Consider the following 11,160-nt stretch of genomic DNA (forward strand, 5'->3'; position numbering starts at 1 on the left):
AAAAAAAATTATTTTCAAGTGTAATGCTTGAAAAAAATAATTTTATTGGACATTTAAAAAATATTTATTTTACCTTAAATTTTTTTTAAAAGTTAGTTTGGAAGTGGCTCCATTTTAGACAGGAAGTGAGCACCGGGTGCTCATGGGAGATGTGAAAAGAAAATTTCGTCCGTTGAAATTTGACAAAAATTGATTTTAATTGAGATTTTTAAAAAATGTGCACCTCAGTTTACCTCGAAAAACATGGTTAAGTGAGATTTTGAAAAGAATTTCACTCCCGAGTGTCGCGCTTGACGACAACCGGATGACACCGCGTCGGCGGCGCCCGCGTGCGTGGTGATCCGTCACGGTGACGGCAGGGAAAACCCGGAGGAAGAACGGGGTCCTGTGGACGCTGTGCGTCCAAAACGCGAGCAACGCGTAGGGCGGCGTGTGTGGCGCGAGCCACTAAACGTGGTGAAATACGTCACACGTCGTAAAATAATACACACTTCCTGTGTCCCCACAGTCACTTCCTGTCGTCACTTTCTATCCCTCAGTGTCACTTCCTGTCCACCCAGGGCCACTTACTGTCCACCAAGGGACACTTCCTGTCCACCCAGGGTCACTTCCTGTCTACCCAGGGTCACTTCCTGTGCACCCACGGTCCCTTCCAGTCCCTCCAGAGTCACTTCCTATCCCCAACAGTCACTTCCTGTCTCCCCAGGATCATTTCCTGTCCCCGTACCGTCCCTTCCTCTCTCCACTCACCTACTTCCCGTCCCCCCGCCCACTTCCCGTCCCGCCCCGCCCACTTCCCGTCACCCCGCCCGTCACTCACACATAGACACCAGGTGGCTGTAGCTGACTTTATTGCCCCCACCCGCGCCCACTTCCTGTTTGAGACATCACTTCCTGTCCCCTGTGACATCACTTCCTGCCTGTAACTCCTCACTTCCTGGCGGCGATATCACTTCCTCTTCTCTTCCTGCCTCATTTCCTCCCTGCTGATGTCACTTCCTGTCCCCCGACTGCAAACTGAGGTCGCTTCCTGCCTCTGACTCCCCACTTCCTGGTTGTGATGTCATTTCCTTTCCTCTCTCCGGCCGCTGAGGTCACTTCCTGCCCCACGGTCTGCGACCCTACGGCACAGGAAGTGACCCCGGGAAAAGGAAGTGCCCTCCCCCAGCCCCACGCCCCACTTCCTGCCTCAGCCCTGGATGCCGACCTCACTTCCTGTCCCACTTCCTGTCTGTGACGTCACCTCTGACCCCACTTCCCCGCCGCGGGCATCGCTCCGCGCCCCGGCCCCGCCCCCCCGGGCGGCCATCATGGCGTGGTAGGGGCCCCGCGGACGCCGCAGCCGCAGGCGGTAGAACCCCGCGCGCGCGGTCAGACCCCGGTACTCGGCCTCCGTGCGCTCGCGGCCCCGGGCCTGCAGCAGCATCGTGAGCGACAGCAGCAGCGTCCGCGTCGGCCCCGCCCCGCCCGGGGACAGCACGCTCTCCACCAGCAGCACCGCGCCGCCTGCGGGGTCGGGGGTCAGGGGGCGGGGCCGGTAATCATGGTTACTCCCATGTGACCCCCGAGACACCTAGGTGACCCCTGTGAACCCCCGTGACCCCTATGTGTCCCCTGTGACTCCCATGACCCCATGTCACCCCATGTGACTCCATGACCCCCATGTGACCCCTCCGACCCCTAAGTGACCCTGTGATCCCCATGACCCCATGTGATCCCCGTGACCCCATGTGCCCCCCGTGACCCACAAATGACCCCTGTCACCTTCACGAAGCCCCGGTGACCCCATGACCCCCCTGTGACCCAGGTAAACCCTTTGACCTTCGTGACCCCCAAGTGACCATGGTGACCCGGGCTGACCCCCTGTGGCCTTCGGTGATCCTGGATGACCCCAGTTGACCTCATCTCGTATTCGGTGACCTCCTGTGACATCACTGACCTTCTTGGCACCCCGGTGACCTCCCGTGACCCCGGCTGACCCCAGCTGACCTCATCGACCCCAACGAGACCCCGGTGACCTCCCGTGACATCACTGACCCTCGTGGGACCCCGGTGACCTCCCGTGACCCCGGCTGACCCCAGCTGACCTCATCGACCCCAACGAGACCCCGGTGACCAACGTGTGACCCGGGCCACCCACATTGAACCCTGTGACCCCTGTCAGCTCCGGTGACCCCGGGGGACCCCGCCTCACCCAGGCGACCCCGCCCCGCCCCGCCCCGACCCGCCCACCTGGCCGCAGGGCGCCCCGCACGCGCCGCAGGAGCTCCACGCAGGCGGCGTCCGTCCAGTCGTGCAGGACGCGGGCCAGGATGTAGAGGTCGGCGGGCGGCAGCGGCGAGCAGAAGAAGTCGCCTGGGGGCGGGGCCGCGGGCGGGGTTCACGGTGATGTCAGACGCGCACACGGCGGCCACCAGGGTCTCATTTGCGTAAATTAGCGGCGGGGCGGCCTCATTTGCATACATTTGCATTGCACCCAGGGACTCCCGTGCATAATTTGCAAAAACTGCCCCTCATTTGCATAACACGTGGGGGTGGGGCTCATTTGCATGAATAGCAGCGAACCCCGGGGCCAATTTGCATAAATTAGCATAGGTCGCCGGGTCATTAGCATTAATTAGCATGCGGGGAAAGCCCGGGTCGGGTGCCGGGCTCATTTGCATAAATTTGCATAAATCTGAGGGTTTGCATCCCGCAGAGCCTGCTGCTCATTTGCATAAATCTGCATAATTTTGCATGGATTCGCACGAGCGCGCAGGGCCGTGATGATGTCACCCGGCGAGCCCCGCCCCTCGCCGCGCCCAGACGCCGACCCCGCGCCCACCTGACAGAAAGCGCACGCGAGGCTCCGCCCCGTCCTCGTCCTCCGCGGGGGCCGGGAAGTGGGCGCGGGCGGCGGCGACGACGTCGGGCGTCTCGAACACGGTGACCTCGCTGCCCGGGTAGAGGCGGGCGGCCACGCGGGCCAGCGCCCCGGACCCACCTGCGGTGGGCGGGGCGGCGGTGACGTCACTTCCTGTCTCCCGTGAGGTCGCTTCCTGTCTCCCGTGAGGTCACTTCCTGTCATGCCTGGCGTTTGAGGCCCGCCCACCATGAGGTTCACCCCGCCCTCCATGAGGTCACTTCTTGTCATCAACCTTGAAGTGATGTCACTTCCTGCCCTGGTGACGTCACTTCCTGTCTCCCGTGAGGTCACTTCCTGTCTCCCGTGAGGTCACTTCCTGCCCGGCAGGCCTGGCGAGTTAGGCCCGCCCACCATGAGGTCACTTCCTGTCATGAACCTTGGAGCTACGTCACTTCCTGAACCCTGGGGGCTCGGGGGTCAGGGTCCACCTGATTGTGACATCACTTCCTGTCCTTGTGAGCACTGGATCCTCCCCCCATGACATCACTTCCTGTCCCTGGTCTTGAGGATCGTGAGGTCGCTTCCTGTCTACAGTTGGGTGGACCCGCCCACCCCCGACGACGTCACTTCCTGTCCCTCTGTCGGACGCCCGGCCCTGGTGATGTCATCGCAGTCCCCAGGGGGGCCTGAGGTGGGCGGGGCTGGGGGGAGTGGGCGTGGCCGCTCACCGCCGAGGTCGCAGATGACCCTGAAGGGCGAGAGGTCGAAGGCCGCGAGGACCCGCCCCCCGCACAGGCTCCAGGTCTCCTGCAGGCCCCGCATGAACAGCAGGCGCTCGGCCTCCGACCTGTCAGTCACGAGGGGGCGGGGCCAGAAGGAGGGTGGGGTCCCCGTCACTTCCTGTCACCCCAGGGACACTTCCTGTACTCTGAGTCAATCACCCCAGAGCCACTTCCTGTTCCACAAGGGTCACATTCTGCACCAGAGATGTCACTTCCTGTGACCCCAGAGTCACTTCCTGCACCAGTGACGTCACTTCCTGTCCACCCAGAGCCACTTCCTGTCCCCCACTGTCACTTCCTTTCACACCACTGTCCTTTCCTGTTCCCCCAGAGTCACTTCCTGCACCAGTGATGTCACTTCCTGTCCACCTAGAGCCACTTCCTGTCCCCCATGTCACTTCCTGTCACCCCAGACTCACTTCCTCTACCACAAGGGTCACTTCCTGCACCAGTGATGTCACTTCCTGTCCCTCCATTGTCACTTTTTGTCCCCCCACTGTCACTTCCTGTTTCCCCAGAGTCACTTCCTGTGTCCCCAGTGTCACTTCCTGCACCGGTGACGTCACTTCCTGTCCCCCTACCCCCCGGGGGCGGGGCCGCGCGTCACCTGTAGATGGCGGTGAAGGGGTCGTCCGCGTCGACGCCCACGGCTCTCGCGTACTGGCTCCGCCCTTCCCTGCGGGAGGGGGCGGGACTGGGTCGCGTGACCCCGCCCATGCCGCCCACGCCCACCCTGGCCCCGCCCACCACGCCCGCACCCAGAGGAAGTCAAAGGTCGCAGGGGTCACTGGAGCGTCCCGGGGGCGGGGCTTGGGCAGGGCCTGGGTGCTGATGGGCGTGGCCCCATGCCTCCTGTGACCCCGCCCCCCAAGGCCCCGCCCACCTCACGCCGTCCGCCAGGTGCCCCCAGCAGAGGTAGGTGGTGCCCGCGAGGTAGAGCAGGAGGCTGCGCTGAGACAGGGGGCTGCCCGCGACCAGGAAGGCGGACGCCAGGGGGGAGTTGGTGTAGGAGGGGCCTGCGGGGGCGGGGCCGGGCGGAGACAGGAAGTCAGGGGGCGGGGCAGGCGAGACGTCACCGGGGACAGGAAGTCAGGGGGCGGGGCTGTGGTGACGTCACCGGGAACAGGAAGTGAGGGTTCACACCCCGCCCATTAGGCCCCGCCCAGTCCCTAGGGTCCTCTCCTCACGCGTCAATCATCCACCACCATGACCTGTGACCCCGGCCCCTGATGGGCTGTGACTGAGGCAGGAGGATGACTGTGAGTGCCCCCCAGGCCCCGCCCCCACCCAGGCCCCGCCCCGCTCACCACGCGGCCCCGCCCCCCTGCGCCTCCGCAGCAGCCCCAGCCCCGCGCAGGCGTCGAGCAGCAGCCGCGTCCCCCGGGGGCTCAGGCCCGACGACCTCGCCAGCGCCGCGGCGTCCACGGGGCCCAGGGCCGCGGCGTCGAACACGCGGAGGGCGCAGGCCGCGAACAGCACCTGGGGTCACGGGGTCAGTCAGTGGCGGGCATCCCCCTGGCTCACACAGTCACTCACAGTCATCCCCCTGCCTCACACAGTCACTCAGCGTCATCCCCCTGCCTCAGAAACTCACTCACAGTCATCCCCCTGCCTCACACAGTCACTCACAGTCATCCCCCTGCCTTACACAGTCACTCAGCGTCATCCCCCTGCCTCACACAGTCACTCAGCGTCATCCCCCTGCCTCACACAATCANCCCCCGCCTCACACAGTCACTCACCGTCATCCCCCTGCCTCACACAGTCACTCACCGTCATCCCCCTGCCTCACACAGTCACTCACCGTCATCCCCCTGCCTCACACAGTCACTCAGCGTCATCCCCCTGCCTCACACAGTCACTCAGCGACATCCCCCTGCCTCACACAGTCACAGTCATCCCCCTGCCTCACACCCACGGTCACCGCGGCCGCCCCTCGTCCACCTGGGAGGCCATGAAGCCATGCGCCAGGTCCATGAGGGCCCGGAAGTCGCGGTCCTGGCGGGCGGAGACCCCGGCCCGCGTCGCGCGGCCCCTGGGCATCGTGGGACCTGAGCTCTGCTGAGCCTGAGCCCCTGGCAAATCCGGATCAGACGGGAACGGGCGGGGCGGGGAGGGCGGCTGATCCGGATCAGGGCGGCTGAGCCCGGGGCACCTCCCCTCCCGGTGACGTCACTTCCTGTCTCCCCTGGGTCTGAGAGCCCTCGATGACATCACTTCCTGTCCCTGAAGCTTCGGTGGGTGGGAGTCCCGCCCCCGGATGACATCACCCCCGCCCCGCCCGCGCGCCCGTGACGGACACGCCCTCGATGACATCACTTCCTGCTTGTCCAGGACCAGCTGCTAGGTCCTCCTGTGATGATGTCACTTCCTGTCCCTGGGTCTCGGTCCACCCCTTTGTGACTGACAGCTGAGGCCACGGGAAGCCCCGCCCACCCCGAGACACCACTTCCTGTCTCCAGGCCCCGCCCCCGGCTGAGCAGAGAGAAAGAGCAGACGCCGGGGGTCACGGGGTCAAAACGCGTTTATTTCTCGCAGCCTCGTCAATCACGCCAGGCCCCGCCCCGGGCCCCGCCCCCAACAAAACTCACAGTGGAAAAAAAAAAAACCAAGATGGCTGCCCAGGCGTCTACGACATCATCCGGGCCGTGGGCGGGACTTCCTGCCCGTCACTTCCTGTCGCCCTACACGCGGGCGGGCGGCCATTACCGGCTCCAGGCGGGGCGGTGCCGTGGCGAGCGCGACCGCGAGCGTTCGTGGTCCCGGTCCTCGCGGTGGCGCCGCCCTCGCTTCCTGTCCCGCCCCCCGCGGTCCTTGTCCTTCTCGCGGCCTCGGCGGCGCTCGCGATCCCCGCCCTCCTCCTCCTCCTCGGCCCCGCCCCCCTCTCGCAGCTTCCGGGGCGGAGGTGGGCGTGGCTCCTTCCCACCGATGTCACGGTCACCTCCGCCGGTGGTGGTGGTGGCGGAGGCGGCGGCCGGGGGCGTGGCCTTGGCTGTGGCGTCATCGGGGACCCGGCCCAGGTCTTTTCCTGCTGCTCTGACTTCACTTCCTGTCTCCTCAGCGTCGCCTTTGCCGTCTTTGACGTCACTTCCTGCGCCCGCGCCACTTCCTGTCCCCACGACGTCACTTCCTGTCTGTTTCCCGCCACCTACGGGTGCCGTGGCGTCGCTTCCGGTCACCGCGAGGTCACTTCCCGCGCCGGGGGGGCCGCTTCCCGTCTCCGCGGCTGCCGCCCGGCCGCGGGCCACGCCCCTCAGCATGTCGAGCACGGGGCGGAGCAGGTCGTCGGCGCGGGCGGCGCGGTCCCCGGGGTCGGAGCCGGGGTCGGGGTCGCGGGGGTCGGCGCCGGGGTCGCCGGGGCGGCGGGCGAGCAGCAGGGCCACGAGGCGTTGGCGGAGCTCGCGCTCCCGACGCTGCAGCCCCAGCGCCCGCCGCTTCTCCTCCTCCACGCGGCGAAGCTCCGCCTCCTGCAGGCGCCGGCGCTCGGCCTCCCGCTCGCGGCGGCGCCGCTCCTCGGACTGGGCGCGCTCGCGGAGGCGCGCGGCCTGCGGGGTGGGCGGGGAGGGAGGGGGCGGGGTCAGTCAATCGGGCGTAAGCTCCGCCCACAGGGTCGCCTGAGTGAGACCGGGCCCCACCTGTCAATCACACACCTGAGCCCCGCCCCCTCGCTGAGCTGCTTCCAGGTCCCAGGCGTCAGCTGTCAATCAAGCCTAAGCCCCGCCCACAATGCCCAACCACGCCTACAGTGGACCTGTGCCTTAGCTGTCAGTCACTCGCCTAAGCCCCGCCCACAAGGCCCCCCCACCACCCTCCAGGTCCGCATCGAACCTGCCAATCAGGCCTCAGCCCCGCCCACGATACCCCAGGCGACCCACAGGGTCCCCTGCGTCAGTCTGGGTCTGAGCTGTCAATCACACACCTAAGCCCCACCCCCTCCCCATCTGCTTCCTGTCCCCCTGCGGAGCTGTCAATCAAGTCCAAGCCCCGCCCACAAGGCTCCAGCCCCTCCCTCAGGGGATCCTGCGTGACCTGGGCCCCACCTGTCAGTCACTCCCCTAAGCCCCGCCCACACCTCCCCTCCGCCCTCCGGTTCTAGGTCCCAGATGCCAATCAGGACTCGGCCCCGCCCACAGGGCCCACAGGGTCAGCCTGGGTCTGAGCTGTCACTCACACACCTAAGCCCCGCCCACCTCCCGGCTGCTTCCTGGGCCCAAGGTGTCACCTGTCAGTCACAGGACAGAGCCCCGCCCCTGCCCCACCTCTCACTCCCAAGCGCCGGCCCCGCCCACAGCGTCCATCTGCCACCCTGGGCCTGGCCTGTCAGTCACTCGCCTAAGCCCCGCCCACAAGGCCCCGAGGGTGACTTAGGTCTGAGGTGACAATCAGTCGCGTAAGCCCCGCCCACAAGGCCCCAGCCACGCCTACCGGGCCCACTGAGTCAGCTGGGGTCTGCGCTGCCAATCACACGCCAAAGCCCCGCCCCCTGGGTCCCCTCGGCGGCCTGGGCCCCACCTGTCACTCATGCGCTCACGTCCCGCCCCCTGCCCCACCCGCTTCCTGTCAGGGGGAGGTCCTGCCGGGGCCGGGTCATTCGCATATGCAAATCAGGCACAGGCCACGCCCCCAGACTCCCAGCCCGAGGCCCTCCCCTCGCTCATGAATATTCACAGCTCATTTGCATAGGGAGCCCAACCGGGCCCCGCCCTGCCCCTCGCACGGGCGCATTTGCATATATGCTAATTAACCAGCGGCTGAGGCCGGGCGATTTGCATAAAGGCCGGACCTCATTTGCATAACAGGAAACACGGAGGCGGGGCCCCTCACAGACAGGAAGTCCTGCCTACCACGTACAGGAAGTCACGCCCCCGGGCAGGAAATGGACACGCCGGGAGCCCCGCCCACACCGGAAACCCCACCCCACCCACCACCGGCAAACCCCGCCCGCCCGGGAGGCCCCGCCCACCTCGGCGCGGCCCAGCAGCTCGGCCACCAGGCGCAGCGACTGCAGGTTGCGCTGGGCGAGCAGGAGCCGCCGCTCCTCGGCGCGGACACGCCCCCTCAGCCGCCGCTGCTCCTCCGCCCGCAGCTTCTCCACGCGGCGCCGGCTCCGCCTCTGCTCCCGCGCCCGGGCCCGCTGCTCCCGGCGGCGCAGCTTCTCCTCCCGACGCCGCTCGCGCTCCTGCTCCTCGGCCTCGCGCTGCTTCCTGCGGGCGGGGCGGGGGCGGGGTCAGAGGTCGTGGGGTCACAGGTCGTGGGGTCACGGGGGTCACAGCTACGGACGAGGTCGCCCCGGAATGTCACAGAGGCCCCGCCCCTCCACGCCACTTCCTGTCTCCCTCCATCCCCGCCCCCTGCCGACGTCACCGCGACGTCATCGCCCGCGACCCCGCCCGACCCAAACGCCCGACGTCAGGGCCCGGGCCCCGCGTGACGTCGCCGACTACCCCGCCCCTCTCAGCCACTTCCTGTCCCCCGGGGAGGTCGCCTCCCGGCCCCGCCCCACACGACAGGAAGTGACGTCACCACCAGGAAGCGACCCGGAGGTCACCCGCCCGCCCTCGCGCGTGCCCCCACCCCGCCCCCCGCGTCGGCCCCGGGCCCCGCCCACCGCTCCTCCGCCCGCCGCCGCTCCTCGGCCTCGCGCTCCCTGCGCTTCTGCTCCTCGCGCTGCAGCTCGAGCTCCTGCAGCTTCTGCCGCTCCTGCGCCCGGCGCCGGATCGAGGCCTCGCTCAGGTGCTTGGTGGCGTCGAAGGTCACCTGGGGGTCACGCGGAGGGGGGGCGGGGTCAGCCGGGCGGGGCGGGGACGGCGGGAGGGGGCGGGGTCACGGGGGCGGGGACGACAGTTTTGGGAGCTGGGCTGGGGTCGCGGTGACGTCATCGCCACGGCCAGCGGGGCACACGGTCGGGGTGAGGGGTTCGTGGGCGGGGACGAGGGGCGGGGCCGGGGACGCGCGTGGGCGTGGCCGAGACCCCAATGACATCATCCCGCCCAGGGAAGTATTTCAGGGGTGGAGCAGGAAGTGAGGTGCGGGGGCGGGGCCTTGGGTGAGTGCCTAGGACAGGAAGTCAGCGGGCGGGGCCTGAGAACCGCAGGGGGCGGGGCTGGCTTGTGACGACGTCACCCCGCGTCCGTGGGAGGAGACACTGTGCCCGTGGGCGGGGCTTTGCCCACTGTGACGTCGTTCGTTGCCTCTCGAGCTCCGCCCCCTCTCCTAGGCCACACCCAAGTCGCTATTTTTAGCTCCTATGATGTCAGGCCCCACCCCTCCTGCCTGGACACGCCCACCTCAGTCTGCTCTTTCCTGATGCCCCGCCCCCACCACAAGCCCCACCCATCACCCGGACTCTAGGCCCCGCCCACATCCGTATTTCACAGCCCGATGACATCACAGGGTTTCTCCAGCCCCCATGTCATCCGCCAGGCCGCGCCCCCGAGACCCCGCCCCGGGTGCCCCGCCCACCTTGATGCCGCAGGCCACGGCCTTGCCGTCCTCGCCCTTGAGCATGAGCTTCATCCCGCGCAGGGCGGCCATGGCGCGCGCGAAGCCCGCGTACTCGCGGTACTGCACGTAGGCCTCGAAGTTAAGATGGCCGCCGAAGCTGAAGGTGTGGAAGCTGCGCCCGGCCATCTCCTCGCGGTAGGGGTCCAGCATGGGGATGTCGACGTGGCGGATCTCGCCGAACGCGCCGAACACCTGGCGCAGCACCGCCTCCGACGGACGCTCCGGCCCGGACCCCGACGCCGCCGACGCGGGACCCGGGGCCGACCCGGGCGCGAGGCGGGACGCGGTGGCGGCCGTGGGGGCGGCGGACCCGGCCGTGGCGGACGCGGTGGCGGGCGCGGCCGCGGCCTCGCGGGCGGCGAACCAGCGGCAGGGCAGCCCCTCGAGGTGGATGGTGTCGGGGCGCTCGCCGGGCAGCGCCTCGTTCATGTCGGCGGCGTCGCGGAAGAAGGAGTCCCAGTCGTGGCGGGAGGGGAAGTCGGCGCGGAACTCGGCGGCGCGGACGCGCAGGGCGTCGGCGAAGCCGCTGAGCTTGATGGTCTTGCCGTCCAGCGCGGCGAGCGCGGCGCGCACCAGGCCGCGGTTCTCCACCTCGCCCTCGAAGCGGATGAAGTCCAGCGTGCTCTTGGCGATGCGCAGCGCCGAGAAGGGCGCGTCCCGCGCGCCCGCCATCGCCTTCAGCCGCTCCATCACCTCCCAGTTCGAGATCGACTTCCCCGGCTGGCGCAGCGGCGGCAGCGACACCGAGATCGCCATCTTCGTGATCGGCTTCAGGTACAGGCCCAGCGCCGGGCACAGCGCCACCGCCTCCGACGGGTCGTGCACGATGGTGGCCGCCGACATGGCCGCGCCTGCGGGGGGGGCGGGGTGAGGAGGAGGCGGGCGGGTGACTTCCTGTTCCACTAGGGGTCACTTCCTGTCTCCTGGGGTCACTTTCTGCCTCCCATAGGGTCACTTCCTGTCTCCTGGGGTCACTTCCTGTCTCCTGGGGTCATTTACTTGCTCCCCTAGGGTCACTTCCTGTCTCCT

General features: G+C 67.6%; 2 protein-coding genes across 2 annotated transcripts; both read right to left on the reverse strand.

The window, feature by feature from the left end:
- Positions 1 to 1,128: 1,128 nt before the first annotated feature.
- Asmt (acetylserotonin O-methyltransferase) lies at positions 1,129 to 5,712 on the reverse strand. The gene is made up of 8 exons (XM_021155021.1): positions 5,572 to 5,712; positions 4,935 to 5,106; positions 4,511 to 4,643; positions 4,235 to 4,303; positions 3,574 to 3,692; positions 2,825 to 2,983; positions 2,233 to 2,355; positions 1,129 to 1,506 (listed from the first exon to the last, which is right to left on the reverse strand). Exons 1-8 carry the CDS (start codon positions 5,668 to 5,670, stop codon positions 1,190 to 1,192), a joined length of 1,191 nt encoding a protein of 396 aa, XP_021010680.1. The 5' UTR covers positions 5,671 to 5,712; the 3' UTR covers positions 1,129 to 1,189.
- Positions 5,713 to 6,133: 421 nt separating this feature from the next.
- Akap17a (A-kinase anchoring protein 17A) lies at positions 6,134 to 10,977 on the reverse strand. The gene is made up of 4 exons (XM_029473888.1): positions 10,090 to 10,977; positions 9,236 to 9,384; positions 8,591 to 8,831; positions 6,134 to 7,172 (listed from the first exon to the last, which is right to left on the reverse strand). Exons 1-4 carry the CDS (start codon positions 10,972 to 10,974, stop codon positions 6,333 to 6,335), a joined length of 2,115 nt encoding a protein of 704 aa, XP_029329748.1. The 5' UTR covers positions 10,975 to 10,977; the 3' UTR covers positions 6,134 to 6,332.
- Between the last annotated feature and the right edge of the window lie 183 nt (positions 10,978 to 11,160).

This window comes from Mus caroli, unplaced genomic scaffold, assembly GCF_900094665.2.
Source record: "Mus caroli unplaced genomic scaffold, CAROLI_EIJ_v1.1 scaffold_20600_1, whole genome shotgun sequence".
Taxonomy (NCBI): Eukaryota; Metazoa; Chordata; class Mammalia; order Rodentia; family Muridae; genus Mus; species Mus caroli.